The sequence below is a fragment of the Drosophila willistoni genome, assembly GCF_018902025.1.
Source record: "Drosophila willistoni isolate 14030-0811.24 chromosome XL unlocalized genomic scaffold, UCI_dwil_1.1 Seg142, whole genome shotgun sequence".
Taxonomy (NCBI): domain Eukaryota; kingdom Metazoa; phylum Arthropoda; class Insecta; order Diptera; family Drosophilidae; genus Drosophila; species Drosophila willistoni.
In genome coordinates this window covers 1,041,276-1,064,454 of record NW_025814053.1, presented here as the reverse complement: position 1 = coordinate 1,064,454, position 23,179 = coordinate 1,041,276, and the positions used below count along the sequence as shown (strand labels likewise).

The window sequence follows — 23,179 nt, the reverse complement described above, 5'->3', positions numbered from 1 at the left end:
TTCTATATTTGTGGTTTCATTTAAATGGAGAACTTTATTTATCCATTTAATGTGTCATCATTGATTGATTTCGCCCTCTTTGAGCGATATACAAATGGGATTGATCTATGAGTGATCGGGAGATGTGGATATGGGAATCAGATTTTAATGGGATTGGTTTTCGAAATAGATAAACATTGCTGAAATCACCTTAAACACAAACACAGTTGTTTTATTTTCCATAAAATTATCATCAATTGTAATAGAATTACAATAAGTTGCAGATGAGGAGAATTGTTTCTTCGGTTGGTAAACTGTTTTATGTATTGTATATAAATATATATATAAATTCTTTCAACACCTAGAGAGAACACTATAAAGTGAAGTTGTTCCAAATATTTAATTCCAATTATGCTCTTTTTTACATTTATTTAGATTTGGTTTTTGTCATTTGTCCTTTTTGTATTTCTTTTTAAAAAGGCATTTACGATTGAATAAAACTACTTCAGAAACTGAGTTGTCCCTTATGGCAAAGCAAATGAATATATGTAAATATACATTTATGTACATATATTGCATTTTTTGCCGCATAAACACAATTTCATTTTCTGGTATTATTGTTATACTGTGAGGTGAGGGCGTTGAGTATGGAATTAGTTTAAAATTGGAATGGGACTTCCGATTTACATGGGTATGAAGTGTTGGTTGTGCTAGCCTATCGCTTAAATACTAAATAGCTTCCGAAAGTCATCGTTGGATTTGGGAGCAGTTGCTGGGGGGGCAACTGCTGCATCCGCAGACGTTGATTCGATGGCAGAAGAGACGTTATTTCCATTGCGTGACTGATCACTATCACCATTGGCTGGCGGGCAATCGGCTGGGACTGACTTCTCGGGTTCTACGTCCAATTGCTTGCGACGCTTAGCTTCTTGGCGTACCAATGTCGTTGGTATCAGGCTAGTGGCTACCCGACGCTTGGGAGCAGATTGTAAGGCCGGTGGATTGTTCAGTGGTGGCTTGGGTGGAGGATTCGATATGGCCACATTAATCTAAAAGCAATACATTCATCCATTAATAGCTATCGAAACTGATATCTGTGATAACTCACTTTCTGACCACCAATGGAGAATCCATCACGTTGTGTCACTGCTTTCTGCGCCTCTGAGGGCAATTCATATTCAATGTAGGCAATTCCCTTAAATTGCTTGTTACTATGAAAGAGACAGAGACGGGGAGATGGTGGGTGCGTGAGTGAATAAGAGGGCCAAACATTATTATCCATACTCACAATTTGAAGACAAGTCTTACGTCCTTTATGGTGCCGAATGGCTTAAAAATACCTGTTAACTGTTCCTTAGTGCAATCGGATGGCAAGTTCTTTACGAAAATTTTGTTTGTCTCCATATTTGCTAAAAACAAAAAATAAAGAGTTGACGTTTGGAAAAAACATTCCACTGAAGGATTGCGATTCATTGCCACTCACTCGAATATTTAAAATTAGAGCCGAACTGTGGTTTTGGCTGTTTCGCTTCAGCTGCCACTGGAGAACGTGCTGGTGCTGCTGTTGGTGTCGGTGTCGCTTCTGGGGGAGTTTTTTTCGGTTTTTTGCTTGGATTGACTTGCGGCTGACGCGGCTGCTGTTGCTGTTTCGGACGATGCGCAGGGTATATTTCAGCCCGTGGGCGACGTCGCGACGTGTGCCATTCTGGTTCCGGTGCCTTCTGTGACTGGCATTCGGCAATGGTTTCGTATGTGCCATGGATGCGTTCGTAACGACGATACAGCTCTTGCACCAGGTGGGCATCTTCCATAGCGGGCTGGCCCATAGCCTCCCGCAGAACGACAAGTGCACTTTGTACTCCATTGTACTCACATTCCATTTGAGCATAGCTCATCCAAAGCTGACCTCGATACGAACTGCCGGGATAGCCTGAAAACATTATAGATTAGGGGGGGGACAATTTGATGAGACAATTTTAAATGACATTACCCATTATCTGACGCCAGATTTCAACTGCTTTTGCCGGACTGGCCATTAGGCAGTACTCCACATGAGCCCACAGCTGAAGCATTTCGTAGCTTGTGTCGGCCTGATCACCATACAGATCAGAGAGTATGTCCCAACTGCTTTGAAAGGCTGCACGCACTTGATTTGCCTGTTCCTCTTCGCCGACGTTCTTGGCTCTCAATAGGTAGGCCAGATAATCTAAGTGAAGCTCAACCGTCATGTTCATCTCTGGCTGAATTCGGGCTAAGAGTAACTTTAGTTCGCTCTCTACCTGTGCCGGAGTGTACCCGGATCGCTCCATTAGATTGAGAAATTTGTGATTAGTGCGAATACTGGGATGACATTTGACAGCACGTCGTGCCAAATCCAGGGGACTGGCCTTAAGATATCCCCATGAACATCTTGCAGTTTTTTTTGTGGACACCTGTTCAGATGGATTCTTACTCCCAGCCTCACCATCGGTATTCTCATTTTCAACAAAATGAATGTAGTCCATCCATACGGCATCGACTGTTGGAAACTTGGCTACACAGCGCTCAAAGATTAGCTTGCACAGACCATCTTGTATTCCATCGTTTAGAGGCAACTCATCCGCCTTCTCCACAAAGGGGCTGTGCACCTTGGCCCAGTTCCAATTATTATATTGGGGCTTAAAGGCCTCAATATGTTTAATGAAGCTTTTAATCAGATTAATGATAATCTCCACTTGCTCGGGTGGACTAGCCCAAGTGGGGCAGTGCTTTTGCATTTGCTCGTTTATCTTAGTGGACTCCTCCTCCGTCAGGTTGGCGGCTTTAATTAGGCTGTGTAATTTTTGAATAAAATCAGGACGCTCTAGACCATAATCGGCCAGCAAATTGGCCCAGAGCAAAGGATTCTCTATTTTCTGTAGTTTAACCAATTCGTCCACTATAAATTCAGCCAAAGGGATACCTAAAAAAAGTTAAACCACTATATTTAATATTTCGTTGATGATTTTAATAACTTACTGTAAGATGAGCGCAAGGATTTGGCACATTTATCTTCAAATTGGCGTCGCTCCTCATCAGTTTGAGTCACCACCAGCCATGCCTTTAAGTACTTAATCCAGATGTTGCCGGGTATGACGGCCAACTTTTCAAATTCCACCACCATTAGGTCGATTTTTTCTAAATCATTCAATTTGCTAGGCACAATATTCGAAGCAAGTTAAAATATGTTAAGGAACGTGAACTAAGGCACTTACAACGCGACCTCGCTTAGCTGAACCAAGTGGCGGAATTCCTTATCCGGCTTGGTCATCAAAAACTCAAATGTGTCCTCAAAGTCTTGTTCCTCGGGTGATTCGCCATCCTCATCGGTATCGTCATCAATAATGCCTACATCATCATCGCTGTCTGAATCGCTGTCGGAGGGCCCATTTGAAGAATCCGAGCTTATCTCAATCGTCTGATTGTCGTCTGCATCAGCGGGAATGGGAGCTGATTCCCCGGCTGCGGCTATCTTTAATTGTACCTGCAGAATAGTTTAAGCCGGATCGCGTTATTCTTTTCTGAAACATAAATGCTACCCGTAAACTTACCTCTTCCTCTGATTGATCACAATCCATGTTGACAGTTTTTCTGCACGTAAACTTTAATATTTTGTATTTGATGCAATGGAATCTAACAAACTTCAACTTGCGTTGACTTTCAGATTGTTGAGAGAATGCTCAATTAGTAAGATTCCGGCATCACCGCCCGCTGAGACTTGCCACACTGTGTAAAACAGATGGGTTGCAAAACTATCGAGTGTCCAATTATCGATACTATCGATAGTATGAAATTTAAATTTCCTCTTTTAAAATTTTTAAAATATAATTATGTAAACTTAAATTGTTTCAGGCTTTATTTAAACTTCATGTTAATATAACAAAGCAAAACAAACATAAGAAATATTAAAAATTTAACGTTAAAATTATGTAAATAAAGCACCTAACAAACATATGTTCATGTTAAAAAAAAAGCTTACTAAATGTTCGCTCTGGCTCATTGGAGCTAGCAGAAGCGCAGAGGAATAGGGAAATACGCGATATACCAGTTCGTTGTTTTAAGTGTATTTTATGAGCCAACAAAATAAAAAAATCCAACGCTGATATGACCAACAGACTGCTACTAATTACGAAAATTCGAAAAACAAACTTTTTTTTTAATAAATAACCATAATTTACATTACAAATTACTGGCGCGTTTTCAGTCTTGCGCTGGATTCCTGCGATTTTGAAATTTACAGATTGCTCGAAAATACCAAATAGCTATCGACACTTTGTGAAGCTATCGATATTAGTGACATTGATTGTTTTGCAACCCTATATCCTAGTCTGAACGCACGTGTGCCGCACTTGAATTTTGTTTTCGTTTTGTTGTTTTCCACTATTTTCATTGACTGTGATTGAGGAGAATCTGGGATTTTTAGGATTTTTAATATGGCTACCGTTGAGCCACAAACGAAAAGGAAGCGCATATCCAAGAAAAACAAATCCGCTTGGCGCAAAACCGATATCCAAGATGTGGAACAATTTCTTGAGGATCAGCGACAGGAAGAGCGCATTGGCACGTTCAAAGATAAACTGGACGACGATCTGTTTGTTCTAGATACTTCGACCCAAAAAGTGAAGGCCAGCCTGTTGACGCCTAAACAAAAGAGGAAACTAAATGCCAAGAAGGCAATGCGAACGCATCAAGTTTTTGAGAATACTTCCAAAGTCCAGGACCCCATAGCTAAGCGGTTAGTTAATGAAGATTCGAGAGAGCTTCTCTTCTCTAAATGTCTTTCGATTTATTTCAGAAATAAGGTGAGGCAGAAGCAGAACGGGCGCAACATTGAGTTGGAGGTTTGTAATCCAACCAAGCCGCGTCATCGTCAGGCCAATGCTGATCGTGCACGCTACAATGAAAAATTGGAGGAGCGCCTGGCTGTGAAGCAGGACAGCGATAAGAAACACAAAATCGACAAGGACATTTGGCAGGAGGAAGACTTCCGTGACAAGATACCAGGACTAAAGGATGAAAAGGGATGGATCAGTCGACCACTGGCACTCCATGTAGCTTTTAATTTGCAGGGACACAAGGTGGTTAAGACACATGGCAGCCTGCATCACAAGACCACTAAAGCCAAGTGAGTGGACCCCTACAAGTTTCTATATGCGTATTATTATATTAATAATTTTCCTCAAAAGGAAATTTGTGCCTCCTCATCCGGGCATGAGCTACAATCCCTCACATAAGGCTCATCAGGAGTTGATTGATCAGGTTGTGGATCGTGAGGAGGGCATTATCAAGAAGGAGCAACATCTGAAACGTGTCACCACCAGCATGTTTAGCATTGTCACTCCTGAGGAACGTGACAGGCTACGGCTGAAAGAGATGAGTGAGGGCATTGATGAACCAGAGACGACCGAGAAGGAAAAGAACAAGGCAAATGGTGACGACGATGATGATAATGATGCGGGTCAGAAGCAAAAGACTGTTGATTCGGATGGTGAATATCATACGGTCAACGCTCCCGTTGAAAATAAGAAGAAGAGCAAAAAGGCTCGTCGCAATGAGCTGAAGCAAAAGGAACTCCAGCGACAACATGATGTGAAGAAGAAGCTCAAGCAACAGACAGCAGATCTTATAAGGTGGGCATTGGCTAGTCGAAGTAAAAACCATACTAAATTTCATTCGAATTTGTTTCCTTTCTTGCTTCTATAAAGAATCAAATCCATTCGTGCCGAAATCAATGAGGAAGCAGAGGAGCTGAATGAACTGAAGAAACGTCGCAAGAAGACAGCGGAACGTAAGAAGTTCGAACCGAAGCGTTTGGGTCGTCATAAGTATGAGGAGCCCGATGCGGATGTAAATATGCCGGAGGATTTGGCTGGCAATTTGCGTAATGTGAAAACGGAGAGTAATCTGCTGAAAGATCGCTTCAAGCTGATGCAAAGAAACAACATGCTGGCGCCATCGGTTGCTGTGTCACGTAAGAAGTCCAAGGTTAAGCGTTTCCTGCGTGGTAGTCACAAAGAGCCGGGTGTCAGCTTTCAGGATTTGCGTGATCGTCGCAAAGCCGCTGCCAATGCGGCTAAGGCCAACAATAATACAATTAAGATTTAAAATTCTTACATAAACAAAACTTTATTTTACCTATAACAATTGGTTATATATAATATACATATATAAAACTTAAATCAAGGATTTACCCAATTTGTGTTTCAGTTTTGGATTGTTTTTCTTTTTCTTCTTTACTGGTTCGCTGTTATCCTCGAGGGTGGACGCAATCGGAGCATCCAAACGTTTTGTTCCACTGAGAGAGAAAGAGCAGAGAGTTAGATGGAGATTTCAAATGGCCAACTTCTAGCTAGCTCTTCTTTTACCTCTTGACGGAAAGCAGGCCACTGCCACTGCCGCTGCTGGCTTTACCATTTGTATTCAAAGCCTTGGACCAGTCCTCCTCACTGCCCTTGATTTGATAATCATCCAACTGCTCGGCCTTCAGACGTTTCAGTTCCTTCCGCTGTTGCTTGCTCAATTTTTGGGCCTGTTTATCGAGCTCTTCCTCGAGGGTAACAGTTAACGGCTGCAGATTGTCACCACGTGACAAATCCGCATCCTGAAGCATGCCATCCTCGATGTGCTCCTCGACTACGGATCGGAAACATTGATTGCACTTTTTCATGGCATCAAAAAATTTGGCCAGCAATTGATTGCCGGGCATATTGAGCTCCCCACCCAACTGATCCACAGTCTTGCCTTGAATACCCAGAGCAAGCAATACGCCCTGCTGCACTAGATCCAGCTGCAGCGATTCAATCTTGCCCTGGAAATACAATTGTGCAATGTCGGTGAGTAGATCCAGTATCAAGCGGAACTCGGATTGCTGGCGGGCATAGCTTTCGAGGCGTTGCAGATCGTGTGGCAGAAAGTATACATCCAAAGTGGATTTGTCCAGTGGCCTAGATGTGGTGCCGTCACCTTTGCCGCTATCCACAATTTTATTTTTAAGCAGAGCCAGGCAGAGTTTCGTCTCGAACTCGCGGAATGTTTTGCCCATCAGCTTAAGGGCACGCCGCTTAAAGTCCTGATAATAAAGAACCAACCATGGGGTGGAGCTAAATGTATGCAGCATGATGCAACTATGTTCAGCCGTAAGTTCATTCGATTTCTGACTTAAATAGACGGGCACAAAGCCAGCATTCTTCCAGAATTTCAATAGTTCGGAGGTCAGTCCATACGAGGTGCCGATATAGTCAACTGGCTCAGGTGTGCGTTCGTGCAGACGCTGCAGGAGTGTGGGAATTCGACTGCGTGGGCGTATTTGCTCCTTTAGAAGCGATAGATCCTCTTCCTCAACCTCCTCTATGCCTGGATACAAGAGAGATGAAAATAAGTCAAATTGGAGTTAATTTTTTGTATATATGTATCTATGAAATGTTCACCCTTTGCATGAATTTCGGACGATGGCTTATCCTCCAGATTTGTATGCTTTCCGGCATAGTAGTCTTTCAGCAATTGTATGGCCCTCTTTCCATAGCCCATTCGCTGATAGTTGGGGTGTGTTGCCACGCGGACAATTCGGACGCCAGCGAGCTTTGGGAAATCCCGATCACCGTACTGTTCGGCTATATTCCAGGGTATCAAGTCTCCGGCCGCTTTCTTGCCGCGTCCCAGGGATTCACTGACACTCTGCGTAGAAATTTGGCCCTCCAGAGCGACCTGGATGACAACTAGAATTTCGGGCAATTGATCCATACGCTGAATGGGGCCAAGAAGGCAGAACAGATGATGGGCCGGAGCATCGCTCATCATTTGCAAGTCATTAGGCGTGTTCTTATAGTGCGAAGACACATAAATGGATACCATGCGATGGAGGAAACCCTCGGCTGCTTTGTGATAGGAGAAGAGAGCATCTCTGTCAATATAGTAGAGCTCACAGGCATCGGGTGTCGGACAACCAGAACTAATTGCAGTTACGCCGCCAGCATCCAGGCAGAGCAAGTTTATTAGCCACCTTTCGATATCATCGTTTTCCTGGTATCGAATCGATTCCTCCAATTTCAAGGGTGGCCGAGCATTATTCTCCTTCTGGAGTTGCGAGATCAGTTTCAGACTCAAAGATCGTCCAGTACCTTCGTAGCCATTGATCGTGCTGGCCATAAAGATCAGATACGGACCCAACATCTTTTTTACCAGGGGCAGCGGGATGGCAGCTGCCTCATCGATTAGCAGCAAATCAGCGGCATTTAAGAGATGTGTATCACTGGGCGCTATATACTGTATAGTCTGGCGAGAGTTTCTCGTAATATTAATCCTTATGATGGCCTTTTTGTAGTCAGCATTAGTCGATCTGATAATCGTGTAGTCGGCATGCTCCTGATATTCCAAAGCATCGAATCCCTTCAGCACAAATTCGAATAATGTTATCAAATTCTCGGGATGTGGTGAGGTAACATATACATTCACATAGCCAAAGGCTATGGCAGCCGATATAGCTAAGCCTAAAGCAGCTGATTTCCCACGCCCACGTGCAGCTGTCAATGACATGGGCGGTTTCAGTTGTTTATCCACCAGAGCCTCTATAAATTGGGCCACAGCGTTCGCCTGGTCATAGGTCTTGCAGAGGTTAACTAACGAACCAGCTGGTTGGACATTCAAAAGACTCTCCTTGAGCTCTTTAAGACTGATTGCATTCGCCTTCGATCCTTGACCTATTTCACCTGGCTAAAATTGGAAAGAAGAATTGAACATTTTTATCAAGTATTATTCTTGCGATGGCGATGCTGCGGACTCACATTAACCGGCTCCACATTGATAGTTTTAGAACTCAATGGTAGGACCGTTAGGTCATCATTAACCACCAGGCAGCGTTTGCAATCGGCCAGGGAGAGTATTAAACGTTCATTAAATCGACAGGTCACTGTTTGATGAGCCTCGGTGCGAAATCGTTTGTGCACATCCATACTCATGGTGTAAAGCTGTTTCAGGGATTGCAAAGACTTTAGCAGCAAGATAATTAGACCGCCGCCCTCTACTGTTTCCACTGTGCGGGCCAAGAGATTCGGTGTCAGTGCCTCGAAATCCTGGAGCACGCAAACTCCATAAGTACGTCCGAGAATGGCATGAGTCTCGGAATAATAGCGACCATGTATGGTGGTTGCCACACGAAATGAATCAAACAGATCGGCCTCATTGACGTCCACCTTTCCGGCAGCAATCTTCTTTGCTCGCTTCTTGCCGTGGCTAAAAATAATGAAGAGCGTAAAAATTAAAGTGAAATAATTTAAGATAGCTACTACTCACTTGGAAATGGCCTCGTCCTTGTTCTTGTAGCACCACAGCACAGTGGGGCGAGCCTTTACTGTGGATTTAATCAGTATGTCATACAGAATCGGCACTTGATCGCGGGCTTTGTCTCCAATGATGATGAACATGGTGCGGTGACCCAATTTCACGCCATTTTCTATCATTACGCGTATGCGATTGTCAATTTTCTTTTTCACCATTATTTCAGTTTATTAATATTATTAAACAATAATCAAGTAAAACAAATGCTCTAACGGCGGTATAACTATGGTTTAAAATGCACGTGTGCCCTTGTAAGTGTTGGTAAGCGTTGAAAGTTACCTTATGCACATAATTAAAAACAAAACATAGAAAAAACTAATTTTTCACAAAAAAAAAAAAAACGATAGTTGGTAATATTCTTAAGCTAGTTTTATAGTTAATCTAATAGATTAATAATTTAAATAATTAATTTGTTTTATTTTATTGAACTAGTTCAATTGACTCATTTCGACAATTTTAAAAGTTAGCCAACACTCATCACCTCTTCTAGCACGTTTTGTTTTTGATAAACAAAAAGAAATTGGTTTTTTGTTTTGTTTTTTTTTTTTGTGAGAGAGAACTTGTAGGAGATTTCCAAGATGTCATCATGGAAAAAAGCCTCAAAGAGCAACCAGAAGGTGCATCGTGAGCGCCACCAGCCGGAGTCTCGGCAGCATTTGGGGCTGCTGGAGAAGAAGAAGGATTACAAGAAACGCGCCATAGATGCCCAACGTAAGGAGAAGACTCTCAAGCTGCTGCATAAGCGTGCCCAGAATAAGAACCCCGATGAGTTCTACCATCATATGATAAATTCCAAACTCTCTGACGACGTGCACCATGAGAAGGATGCCAAAGATGAGCATACGCCTGAACAACTGGCTCTTATGCAGACACAGGATCTCAAATATGTAATGATGAAACGCACTGTGGAACGCCGCAAAATCGATCGTCTGAAGGTGTCTATTGTGGATGTGAATGCCGAATCCACTGATAACAAACGATTCACTTTCGATAGAAGAGGGAAACGGAAACAACTGACACTTGGCGAGCGTCTCGCAGGTGCAGAGGACAAGACTCAAGATAAGGCAATCACCTCCTCTTCGAATGACCCGAAGCAACAGCGAAAAAATGAGCTTAAAAAGCGCCTAGAACGAGAGCACGAACTATCCATTGTCCAACAGAAATTGCAGCTTAAGAATATCCTTAAGCAGCCACGTCTCCTCAAGCCCAAGAAAATCAAGCCGGGAACTAAGACAAGTGCGCCAGTCTATCGATTCCGTTACGAGCGTAAAAAGTAAATGAGTTTTTTTTTTCATTTTTAAATTTTATTAAAGATTTTATTTTATTTCCGAATAATTTGAATTGACTTTTTCACTTTCCTGTTCACAAAGTGAGTTGTAATAAGGCCAGCGAATCACTTATCCATAACAAAAGTTTTCGTTTGCTCCAAAGAGATTCAACGCTCTGAATCTACCTTGCTGAAGCATGATGAAGAAGCGTTAATCCACTGATCTAACCAGACATACATATTTCGACTCACAGGGACAGGGAATCGAATAGAGCGAGAAGTTTATCCCAATTTTGTTGCGTGTATCGTGGATCCTTTAATCCGATCTTAATACATTGATGCCAATTGAAGTAGCAACTCATTGAAAGCTTCAACGGCTTCTTGAATATCCTTAAGGTAAAGAAAATGCAAATCAAAATCGAGGGATCTCTAAAATATTTGCAATCTTACCATTTTTAGACGCTTTATGGGGCCAGTGTCCCTGCCTTGATCCGATCCTGATCCGAGGATTAATTCTCATTCTAAGTATATAAAATATCACAGAGTCGGTTAACATTTGTTAATTAACAGAGTAGGAAACTGTTAAAATATTTACGATATTCGCATGTTAGTAAATGCCGCTAGAGATTGCCTTAGCCGAATCACAAACCGCACTGCACAGTGGCGGCAAGTAGCCACGGTGGATTTTTTAGGAACCTAGCAATCTAACGGATTTTTAAAAGCGTTGTTTATCGTTCGCATTTGGCGATTTTATGCACTTAGAAAAAATCAAATCAAATCATCTTTGGCTGCACCGAAGTTCTTCTTCTGATATATCTACTATAAATCCACCAATGTGGTTTGGTTTGAATAAAAGAATTTCTAACACTTGTACTAAAAAGTAATGATGCAAATGTTTGTTCTAGACTGCGCACTGCTGTTCTACTGGATCTGTTGGATCAATAAAAATCGCGATGTAAAAGCAATTTTCAACTTGATTGTTGGTAAAATTCATTCGATTGATGTTTGAACTGACTCTAAAATGCTTATGAATACATGAATTCTCTTGATTGTATTAAGACAAAATTATTTAATTTCGAGCAAAAGGGGAACAAACCGTGATCCGATGGAAGAACCAAATGAATAAACCAGACTCGATTTTTGTCCTACTAATATGCTTGCAAAATATCATTGAAGTTTATATCAGGATTCGGTCAATGCACATTGGGCCAGTTTTTTTTTTTTTTTTGGATTAAAGTCGAAAAGTTGTGTAAATTATATTATTATAGTGCATACACTGGCGACATCGAATTAATAATTCAAAAATGTTGAACGGCAATGATCAACATGTTTGATCAATTGTTTGTTCTGCCAAAATCGCCTAACATTATTACTCAACTTTGGGCTTTTTCTGTAGCAACACCAGGCTCCTAAATCTTTGTCCTTAAAATGAAAAATGAAGGTCAATGTCTACCAAGTATGTTGATATAAAAGTATTTTGAATAAAATCTTCGATGTTCGTAATGTCTTTGCGAAGTCTAATTTTAGAAAAAATCTACTCAATGTGTGTAATGGAGTAAAAAGTAATTTTGATCAAACAGTAATTATTTAAATCTTAAACCTACATTGCGCTTTTTAGCCGGTTATTAGCACTTGTTGTCCAATTTTGCCTATTCTCTTTCGTAATTTAAGCCAAAGTTTACGACAGAAATTCAGTTCTTCTGGAGGGTCAATCAATAAGAGCAATTTTTGATAGCTCAATGAAAAAAAAAAGATTTAAAAAAATTTTTTTTTTTTATTTGCGATCTATCCTAAATGGACCATGAGCAAATATTGTCTAAGGTAATCATGAAATGGAGATTCCACCTCCAAATGATCATGCAAGATCTGAGATTATGTAACACAAATACAAACACAAGATTCACAGTCCCCCCTTATCGCCCTATGCACACTGGTCCAGATGTTGAAAATTTTGGCAAAAACTACAATTTTAATGCTATCGCAGGAATGTTTGTTAGACTGACAAATAATTTTGATTTTTTGTTTTGCTATTGGACCATTAGTTTCTTGTAATTCTTAGAAAAGTGTAACATTTGATCAAATTGCATACTTTTAGGCGCCTTTTAAAAATTGTTCCATAAGTATTATTATTACGATGCATATAATGGATAAAACACGATCTAAAATGAATTAACTTTAACTAAAACTTTTTAGTATAGTCTAAAACGTCTGAAATTTCGGAAAACTACAAGCCAAAACTCTAGCATTTTAGCATGATTTCAATCTGTGTCCCTGAATGAAGTGGATTTTTACAAAATTGTATAATACACAATCGCATAACATACATATATATTGACAAATAAGACTGTGCATAATTTTACTCCACGACAACAAATTTGCACTTGTTATTATAAATTTGAAATATTTGTTTCAATGAATGGTGCATGGTATATGTACCTAAGTCGGCGAAACGACTTACTTACTTCATTTTTGTATTAAGATTTGTTGGCCACGCACTGAGAGGTTATATTATAAGCAGTAGGAAGGTTTTCCGATCCCATTAGGAATATACATATATTCTTAACCAACTACGAGAGTAGCATCGGTCTGTCCGCCTTCCTTTCCTTCATTCTTCCCGTCCGTGATGACCTAGATATATCTTTGAGCCTGTAAGAGCTTGAGCCATCGAGACTTTTTCACTGCTAAAATGCAGCTTTTAAAAGGAATTTTATGTATGTATGTGTATATGTAAGTAGATTTGTTCGTAGAATTTTCAAATAGTTTTTTGCACAAGGTGCATGGTACACAGAAATCGGTGCCATGACTGCCTACCATCATTATATCCTTAAAAAAAGAGTATGTTCATTTTGGTGAGAAGTTTGCACATTTCTTAGAAGAAAGAATCTAAACTCCTCGTAGACCGTCACTAAGATCCTTTGACTATATCATATAGCTCTCACAGGAATGGTCGGTCGAAAAGGTATTTAAATTACACACCTAATAATCTATAATTCAGCCAATTTCGTTAAAAATCTGATCACCATATTATAACATAGTTGCCATATAAAGATACGATAATATAGCATGCTATATCCGCCCTTTTTATGCCGTTGTTATGAGTTTTTAGATATTAAGTTTTTATCCGCTTTTTATCCGTAACGAAAGAGTAACAAAACTTTGCAAGTGTATTTAAACTTCAACTTGCCCGAAATTAGCCCTGTTAAAATTGTCTTAACTATTACAGAATGGTTATAAATGATGTTAAATACGTTTAGTATATGTATTTGTTTTTACATCAATGTAGAATTATCCCGCAAACTAAAATTTGCGGTTTCGTTTGACAACTAAGGAGTTATTTAAGATATTTAAGTGTTAAAATGAAAAACAAAAAATTATTTAATTTTGGATGCCAAAAATATCGAACGTAAAAAGTTCTTAAAGTTTTCCTTTTTAAGTGTTTAAAATTCACATTTTCTTTGTATAAGCAAATTTGGAAGATTGTTGCCACAAAGTGTCCTGAATTTGGGATCACCCTGAGTCCATTGAAAGGGTGCAAGGGAAGCTTCCAAATGGTAAGATTCAGAAAAGATTGGCCCCCACATTATTGTTGTTTAGTAATTTCTTCCAGAAGTATAAATTTTACTGGTGAAAGAGTAGTCGAGTTCGGAATGTATATTTCCTTATATGTATGTATGTATGTAGGTAGATGCTGTATGTAAGGTTGAGCAAGAGCGTGTTCTCCCCCAATCTAAATCCGATGGCAAACGTGTTTTCCTTTAGGTTTTTGTGTCGCATTTCATTTCAAAATTCTCATGTCAAATGCACACGATTAACGCGTGTCGAGGGCGGTGAAGCGGTGAATTAAGATATTTATGTTAACAAAACCATCGAAGAGCATCACAGCCCTCTTTCCGCAAACGCCTACATCCCCCGCCATCCACCCTTCCCGTTCTCCGTCTCTTAGTTCTGGCCAAATCAAGATAACAGAGCCGTCAGACCAAAAATGTTGAAATGCAAGCCGAGAGCAAAAACGGGACAAAAAAAGGAATGCAACCGCCCAAAAGGAAACAGAATACATATATATATATTCTGTATATATATTCTGTATATATAAAACGCCGAAACCTGGTCTTTGACATCTCTCAGGAACACGCGTAAAGTTGTCAGGTTGGGCTTATCACAGCAGCCCAGTCCCAGTCCCTGTCCCTGTGCCTGTGCCTGTCACAGTTCCAGTTGCAGTCTCAGTCTCAGCGCCGAAGGACGAATAGTTGGCCACGTGCAGTCACGTGACCGGGGCAAAAAAATGTTTACACGTGCCCAAAAATGAAGGAAGAGAAAGCTGAAAACTGGAACTGCGAGTACACAGAAATAGGAAATTCTTCATGTCAGCGTCTGTCCATATCATGGAGTCTGGTGCCTGGTGGGGGGCGTACTATTGTTAGTCCACATGGGCGTAGCCTTCAATTCATAAGGAGGTGACAGTAAAAAGATCCTTTCCTCAATGCATCGCCACCATCATCCATCAATCGTAAGAGAAGTGTGACATGAGTGAGAAACAGAAAGTTAGGGTTACTTAAAGGAATTATATTTTGGCTCGATCGTAAGCTTCTTTGGCCCCCCCTTAGCAACGTCCATGCTTTCATGGGAACACTCCTGGGTTTGCGTTCAGCGCGCGAAGTGAACAAGTGAGAGAAATGTCACTTGCAAGCTAATTGTAGGCTTATAACCGAGTTACAATAACTCCAAATTGACAACAATTGGTTCTGCAAATAACATGACGGGAACAGAGGTCCCTTTTCTGAGGATAACCCAAGATACGCATTCACCTGGATAGGGTTAGATCAGTACGGAGTACTGAGTACAAATATGACTGCGTTTCGCATTTTGAAACACTTTTAGAAATCGGCAAAGAAAATGGTGTCCCAAATATCATATGTTGTACGACGTTTTGTGATGGTGCAAAGAACTTCTACTGAGGCCACATATCACGATCCAATGTAACCATAGGCTGAAGTATCCTTCGTCTACGAATCGGACAGTGCACACGCTCACTACCTCACCTTCCTGCCCACTAAGTGGGAATAATCTTACTAAATATAAGCCCCAACATCCTCGCTGCCTGCAGCTCATTAGAGAGCACTTTAGCCCCCCTTAAACTTCTTCGAAACGCCTTCAGTAGGCAACGTTTTACTAACATTTAACTTCATCAAAGATACACATGCAAATTTATAATGTAATAAGTAAACATATTCCCGAGTCGAAGGCCCTACTCAATGCTACTCAATGTTTTGTCATTAGGTTTTGTAATTATTACTAGATATAATCTGTTAAACAATAAAAGTATATATGTACATAGGTATACATATATACTAGTGTTGGGTCGCCTGTGAGTAAGTACAAAAAAATAAACGACTCCCTTTAGTGGGTAAGTAAACGTGTTCCCTATATGCTTTCCTTTTTAACTTACTCACTTGTTCACTGAGTTTGGAAAACTTGAAAACTGTCGTTAATACAAGAACTGATCAAGGACCTCAGAGAACAATAAAGTCAATACAGATTGAACGAATGAGTCGGTGGGTCAAGTGAACAAGTGAGGCAGTGAAACAACTGCACAATTAGGTCAGCGAGTGAGTAGAGAGTCGTAAAAAGTGAGCCAAATCAAGTCGTTTGGCCCAACATTAATATGTGCACTACGCCTGCAAGTCTGGCTACAGTCCAGTCCAGTCCAGTCTCTAAATTAGCGAGCAGAGTCTAAAAATTATCCTAGAAGAATGTAGATTCCCATAACAAACCAAGGAAGCTACACAAAACAGCGTTGGCAGTTGGCTTTGATCGACGTGGATACGGGTGGGGTAATCTGAGGCTGGTAGGAGGTCCTTCACAGGATATGTTTTTATATAGTGCAGTTCTTCATTCTCATTGACATTGAAGAAGTAAAAATAAAGGGCTTTAAAGAGTATGCGCTCTCGGTTGATACAAAAGGGACGAGATTAAATTGATAACAATCGATAGTATTACAATGCATGTCGATAACTCCAGCTTATCAACCCAGATATACGGAGTATTCTATGGCGTATCACGGGAAAATTCCATAATCACACAAACACTATTACCCAATTACTCCATCTTTACTGCAGAAATCGCAGACAATCAAAAAGGTAAATTTACCATTTTTTAAGACTCTCTTTCCGCCTTAAAAACTACATATATGCAACACCAGCAAACAGAACTACTATGCAACTTGCATTACGAATATACTGAATAATCATGAACAACACAAAATGTTATTGCATTGGGTCAGGGACCGAGACAGCAGGTGATGCAGCCAGAAAAGCTAAAAATACTCCCTCTAATAACTAAAACAAATAAATCCCACTCGGATATCATAAACTATATAAAAGAAAACACGAGGACATACAAATAGCAATGGTTTGCCAATAAATTATAAGAATGTTTGCCAAGACCAATCACCTAATCAACACATTCAAATTTACTAGAACTTGACTAGAATACACAAATGTAACCGATAGCTATATCCTAATGAAATGCTCTCCTCCAATATGTACGCACTGTGACCCAACTGTCGACATTTCACATATACTTATTAATTGTCCACTATTCCAACAAGAAAGAATAAAATTCCACAAACCAACAATTAAAGAAATAACCTCATTCCGAAAACTGATAATATGTATAAATGTAAATAATGCCACCTAGCTTAATTTAATTTAATTTTAGTTTCAAGTTTTATGTTAATTGTTGAAAAATAATCATAACATCTACTGTAGAATAGAGAACAATATATTCGAAAGCTTCGAAATTGAATTTTGGGCAGTAAAAAACCTAATATTTTTTAGTGTTTAAACTTGTAATTATCGAACATATTGCCTTTTGTGTTAAGGGTTCTAGTCTGTGGCATTCGTTTGGCCGGAATCCTGGCAAAGGGCTTTTCAAATAAAACTTTGAAGTTTGAAAAGGCTGTGTTTATTTCGTAAGTCCATAATAAATATTTCGACTAATGACTAAGGTTAAAGCGTTTAGTCCAAAGGCTACTCGTTGAACATAAATTTGTATAAATGAAATTAATGTAATTTCTTAATGGTCAGTTTTTGACGATATTTCTGACAATATTGTCAGATCTCAGGTGTTTGATAGCCATTAATATTATCCTGCCTATACTAAACCGGTTGAGATAGTTTATTTATGCTTATTCTGGCAAGGAAATGCTTAAAAGTTTCAGTTGCCTCCTGCATCTTATGTATGCATACTATGTACATACATATGTATGTACATATGTATGTCTGTATGTGTGTATGCATATTGTTATGGTTTCTGGTGGTGCTGATTGTGGCTCATCATAAAAACATATGACACCATTTTGATGAGACGCGCATTTTCGGCACGGCAAATTATGCATAAAATAGATTGCTTGTGTTGACACTTTTCAACACACGAACACGAACCCGGAGAGGCAGCGAGGCATCAAGGCAGCAAGGACCAAAGAATTGGGGTTTCACCTAATCGGACTTGTCATGTGCGCATCACAACAACACAAGTCGTTCGCGTGAGGGTTGGCAAACTACATACATACATACATACCCGGAATATATGTATATATGTATATATATACTACTGCTACCTCCAACCGACAAAGGCCAATTGTCAACAATGGAAGCAAACCCAACAAAAAGTAAAATCAAACCCCTCCCGGTCGAAAAACCGACAACAAAAAATTAGAAATGAAAATGAAAGAAGAAAAACCCGCACAGATTTTTTAACTAGCATCAATTGGGTTTGTAATTTGAAACTTAACTTTTATTTGGTCTAGGGGAGGAAGATCTGTGGCATGCACCCATGAAACGAGGGGAAGGGAAGGGAAGGGAAGGGAAGGTACGGGAAGGTACGGGAAGGGAATTGCATTTGTGGTGGGCTAAACTGTAGGTCAAGGTTCAGAATTCGATTTCTGGTATGCGATAGGAAACTAGTGGTTGAATGAAAATAATTTCACTTTGACCAAAGTCGATAACCAGGGCTCCCTTTTTAGTAAATAGTTATGCAATTAAGAATTCAATAAAGGCACAGATTTTTCCGATTTTCCAATGCCGATTTAGCATCTTAAAGCTACTAAATGGGATCGAAATTGCCTTTTTCCATTCAAACATCATCTAATGTTCGTTTTCAATGTGATTTTAAAATTGTATCCAAAAGAAACCTTGTATCCTTTATATGAAACGTACATCAATATTTCGCAGTTAGTCTTTTGTATATAAGTGTATATATGTAGGTTTGTGAGGTCCTTTGTGGTGTGTTGAAATAATAACACATTTTAAAGCCAACGACAGATAATTCAATCATACATTTTGAATGCTGTACTTACTTAAACTTATGAGTTTAAGTTTGTCGATATTGAACTAATTTTAACCTTTTTGATTTTCACCTTTTGTTATAGCTTGCCTATAGCTTGAAATTGGATTGTTATCTTTGGGTAATATAGTTAAAGTTCCGGAAAACAAGTCGTAAATTGATGCTGACTGGGGAATGAGTAGAGTTATTAGTTGAAGCGAGTTCTTCTCACCTGTGAGTTAAAACATTCCATTTTCCTTCCCATGTATGGTGCCTTGTTAGGAGCAACTCACACCACTTGCTTACAAAACTGCTAAGCACGCGTCAGGAGCCCTACCAACTCGTTAAAAAAGGGGAAACAAATATTAAAGGGTATAGGGTATAAGAAAGAGAACTGAATTCAGAGCAGCCACTGGCATGGCACCGGCACCAGCACAGGGACCGGGACCGGCCATGGTACCGGTTCCATCAAGCTGAGCCATTAATATAAATGCCAACTAGAAAGTCAACAGGCACCGGTTGGATTTTCTAGGAGGGCTTTGCGTTTGGGTTTTCGTCTTCCCTCAGTTGTTGCACTCTGAAGTGCAACCCCTTTTCAGGTCGTTTCTATCAAATGGTTACAAAACGAATGACTGACTGACTCACTGGGTGTGCGAGCGAGTGAGTGAGTGAGGATTGAAGTCGTACAAGTATTTTTTATTGTGCGAGTTAACTTTGAAGTGTCGCCTGGGTCCTGGACCGAATGTCAGTCGGGCGCGCCAGACTAACCCCTAAATTGACCTTTAAAACTCCCAAATGCGCAATTTATCATTTCCACACCCAACCCAAAAAAAAAAAAAACACCAAACCAAAAAAATACGAAAGCGAACGGAAGGGAAGGGAATGTAAGGCAAATCAGCGAGCGAGTAACGGGTATGAGTAGGATTGTGGATAAGGATTCTGACAATGCTCGACGTCCATCAATCGTTTAAAACACACGCACACACACGAATACACATACTCACGCATTGCGAAGACCGACACAACGGCCCGCCGTCCAGGATGTGCGATAGCGACAAATCTGATATCAGATGCGTCCCGAGACGAGGCTTAAGTGCGTGTAAAGCGCGCACACCCACAAAAACCAAACCAAGCCAAACCGTCGACCGTCGACGGTCCAATCTTCCCGCACTCGACCACAATTTAACCACCTCCGTACCAGGCTGCTGCACTGGACTGAACTTCAGCATGGAGTTGGATATGAATGTCAGAAACTTTGGCTACATTTTACCCCATTCAAGCATTCAAAGCGATTCGTTATGCTTTATAAGTTTGTCATTGTGGTTGGAGTGGGGGAAGGGTGTATGGTTGAATGGGGTGAACTCGGGGGGAAATCGCTCTGTGCCTGTTTGTGAGACCCATTTAAGTTAAGCATTTGGGAGAGAATAAACTTTTAGAGTAGGTAATAAGGAAACTTATCGAGAGTTTGCAGGGTCAAAAGAATTCAACACAAATAGATTTCGTCTTCAGTTCTGGTTTCTGTTGTGCTAATAAAATTATACTTCTTTGAAGTAATATGGTTTAAAAAATAGCAAAACAAGCGACCAATCAAATAACACTTAATAATAATATGCCATGATGTTTTGATTTTGCATCACAACTTTTCGACGGCAGATATATGTTATAGTTGTCCGATCCTACCGAATCAAAAATAAAACTTATATTATGCCAATAAAAATCTGAAGCACCAAGAGTCAATCCTATAGCCTTTATATAAGGGATTTCAAATCCATAGAAACAGACAGATAAAGAAGCATGAAAATTTGATTCCGTTTAACTAAGAATACATGTATGTAGCTATGTGCATCTATACCTTATAAGTTTGGTCAGAAATAAAGACGTACATTTGTATGTAGATATATAAAAAGATATTGTCTATCAATCAGGCTTGTTCCGGTTTCCGGTTTCCAATATTTTTGGCGTTATCGAATATTTGACCTGTTCTCGATTCCAAGCCAAATCCTTGACAATTATCTCTTTTAAATATTTTTCTGTTGTTCTTGAATATGTTGCGAAAAATATATGCCATACAGGAATGAATTCAATCCTTTTATTATTTAAAAAGAATTATTCTTAGCAAGCAATCAAAAAATTAAGTGTAAAAATCACGTGAAAGCATTCGAAATGAAATTGACCTCGTTTCCGAATCTTTTCAATCGAAAAGATGTCACTTTTTAAAAATGTAAAAGATGTAAAATATATATTCAAAATTGTGTAAAAAATAAATTCATATGCCGGAACAAGAATCAAATTAGTTTAAAATCCATTCAGAAAAGAATGCTGAGTTATCTTTGACACGATTTTCACTCAAAAACTAATTTTATACCTAAATAAAACTTGGCAACCCTGTAACCTAATAAAGTAAGACGAAACGAACCAAGTTTAAAATAAGTTTCCAAAAATTCGAAAATTTCGGAATTGACAACAGCAAGCTCAAAAATGGTATTGAATTGCTGTCGACTTATGTTTGAAAACGAATCGGAAACGAAAACAGACCTGAATGATACTTTCTAATAACTTGCAAGTTTACCAACACTGGCCTTTAAATCAAAACTGTTTTACATATTTTGAAATAAATAATTGAGAAATTTCTTTGGAGCTGCCTAAGGATGGTAGCTGATTTAGTGTTAAATGATATAGGTATTATGATGATAATCCATATTAATATAATTTCATTATATACAGATTATACAGATAAATATTGAATATTACATACGTACATGTTTAGGGGAAGGTGGTTATTATGAGATATAACAGCACGATTTGGAAAGTGATAGGTGTCCTGAGACATTAGGCTTATCCAATATATAGTATCCAAAACATCTGGGCTTATGTATTTTCTAAACTCGAAAATCAATTTTTGCTTGCCAAGAGAAGGATTCGAGAACATTTGATTTGATCAATGATCTATTTCAATAAATTCATAAAATTCCAAAATTTGTTTGAAATGCCAAAAGGGCGGAACAAAATGGCGATAAAAACATTACATATGCCAGAATCAGACAGATCACAATACTATATCATGAAGCTTTTATACAAACGATGAAATTATCATTCATAATGAAGGTCTTAACCAATCTGAACAACAATCAACATTGTTGGTGATATAGAACGCCTTAATAATAACAAAGTATATAAAATATTAATCCAAATTCTTTTTTACAAAACCGACAAAACGTTGATGCCCCGAGTGCTCATACGAAAAGAAATATGTGTTCCAAGTCGACACATATAGACCATTGAAAAAAGAGGGTCCAACTAGGCACACCCTCCCCTACATATAAAAACGTTGACCATATGTAAATGAATCTAACATAAGAGTAAACTCTTAAAATGAAGAGGCACTAATTGATTATCTGTTCACTGGGCAAGTTTATCAAGTTTGCCATAGGACTTATGGCATTAATCATAGAAAATCGGCCATGTGATGGTAAAAAACACAATTTATAATTCTCTGAACTTTCGCTTGAGTGGCAGTTGCAGTTGCTTTACCTTTGGGAAGCGTTTACTTTCAGTTTCATGTACCTACAATGTGTGCTGGGTTTTTGTCAAGTGGCTAGGGCAAGTTTCGAACAAAGGCTTTGAAGTAGAACATGTGCAAGCATGTAACCCATTTGGTACACCAACTTGCAACAACAATAGCAACAAAAGGTTATCCCAAATCCTTGCCACCCACTCCACCGTCCACCGTACACCGTTTACCCTCTGCTCTGCTCTGCTGTTGGTGCTCTGTCAACCAACCTGTCTGAACACCCTGTTCGCTCTTTTATTTTGTCGGAAAGGAAAGTGTGAACAACATTTTTCATAAATTTAACAAGATGAAAAAGCGTTCTCTCGGGTGTGTGTGTGTGTGTGAGAGAGGGTAAGAGGGTGATAGGGAGACGATGTGGTGAGAGGTGGTGGGTGGGGAATAGGCGGGCATTATTGAAGGTAAAAGAGGAACAATGAAAACAATAGAGCGAACAAGAGCAATAACAATAAACGATAGATATTTACCACAGCAGGGAATTGGAAAACTGGAGAACGTCGAGTGGAACTGAAGGGGGAAACTGGCAGGAACGACCCTCAGGACGAAGACGAAGCGATGCAGAAAAAGTCTCCTGAGGTTAGTCCCTGCCCCTGACCTGATCTGCGTTTGCCTCGCATTCATTTCGACTCTGGCCTCTCTGTCGCTATGCCCGGGAGACAATAACAAACCAATTACAGTTAGATTGGCCGCAT

General features: G+C 39.7%; 4 protein-coding genes across 4 annotated transcripts; 2 read left to right on the top strand and 2 right to left on the bottom strand.

Moving 5' to 3' along the window:
* Positions 1–360: 360 nt before the first annotated feature.
* Positions 361–3,704, bottom strand: LOC6653082 (RNA-binding protein 4F). Its single transcript, XM_002075200.4, has 8 exons — positions 3,549–3,704; positions 3,213–3,481; positions 2,977–3,152; positions 1,970–2,920; positions 1,463–1,909; positions 1,268–1,388; positions 1,088–1,190; positions 361–1,028 (listed from the first exon to the last, which is right to left on the bottom strand). The coding sequence occupies exons 1-8, from the start codon at positions 3,573–3,575 to the stop codon at positions 702–704; spliced, it is 2,421 nt and encodes an 806-aa protein (XP_002075236.1). The 5' UTR covers positions 3,576–3,704; the 3' UTR covers positions 361–701.
* Positions 3,705–4,301: 597 nt separating this feature from the next.
* Positions 4,302–6,165, top strand: LOC6653081 (ribosome biogenesis protein NOP53). Its single transcript, XM_002075199.3, has 4 exons — positions 4,302–4,732; positions 4,793–5,122; positions 5,184–5,627; positions 5,703–6,165. The coding sequence occupies exons 1-4, from the start codon at positions 4,431–4,433 to the stop codon at positions 6,100–6,102; spliced, it is 1,476 nt and encodes a 491-aa protein (XP_002075235.1). The 5' UTR covers positions 4,302–4,430; the 3' UTR covers positions 6,103–6,165.
* On the bottom strand, positions 6,137–9,572 carry LOC6653099 (RNA cytidine acetyltransferase). The gene is made up of 5 exons (XM_002075198.3): positions 9,286–9,572; positions 8,778–9,225; positions 7,425–8,706; positions 6,363–7,350; positions 6,137–6,292 (listed from the first exon to the last, which is right to left on the bottom strand). Exons 1-5 carry the CDS (start codon positions 9,486–9,488, stop codon positions 6,172–6,174), a joined length of 3,042 nt encoding a protein of 1,013 aa, XP_002075234.1. The 5' UTR covers positions 9,489–9,572; the 3' UTR covers positions 6,137–6,171.
* Positions 9,573–9,815: 243 nt separating this feature from the next.
* Positions 9,816–10,638, top strand: LOC26529194 (probable U3 small nucleolar RNA-associated protein 11). The gene has a single exon (XM_015176443.3). The coding sequence runs from the start codon at positions 9,909–9,911 to the stop codon at positions 10,605–10,607; it is 699 nt and encodes a 232-aa protein (XP_015031929.1). The 5' UTR covers positions 9,816–9,908; the 3' UTR covers positions 10,608–10,638.
* The last annotated feature ends 12,541 nt before the right edge of the window (positions 10,639–23,179 follow it).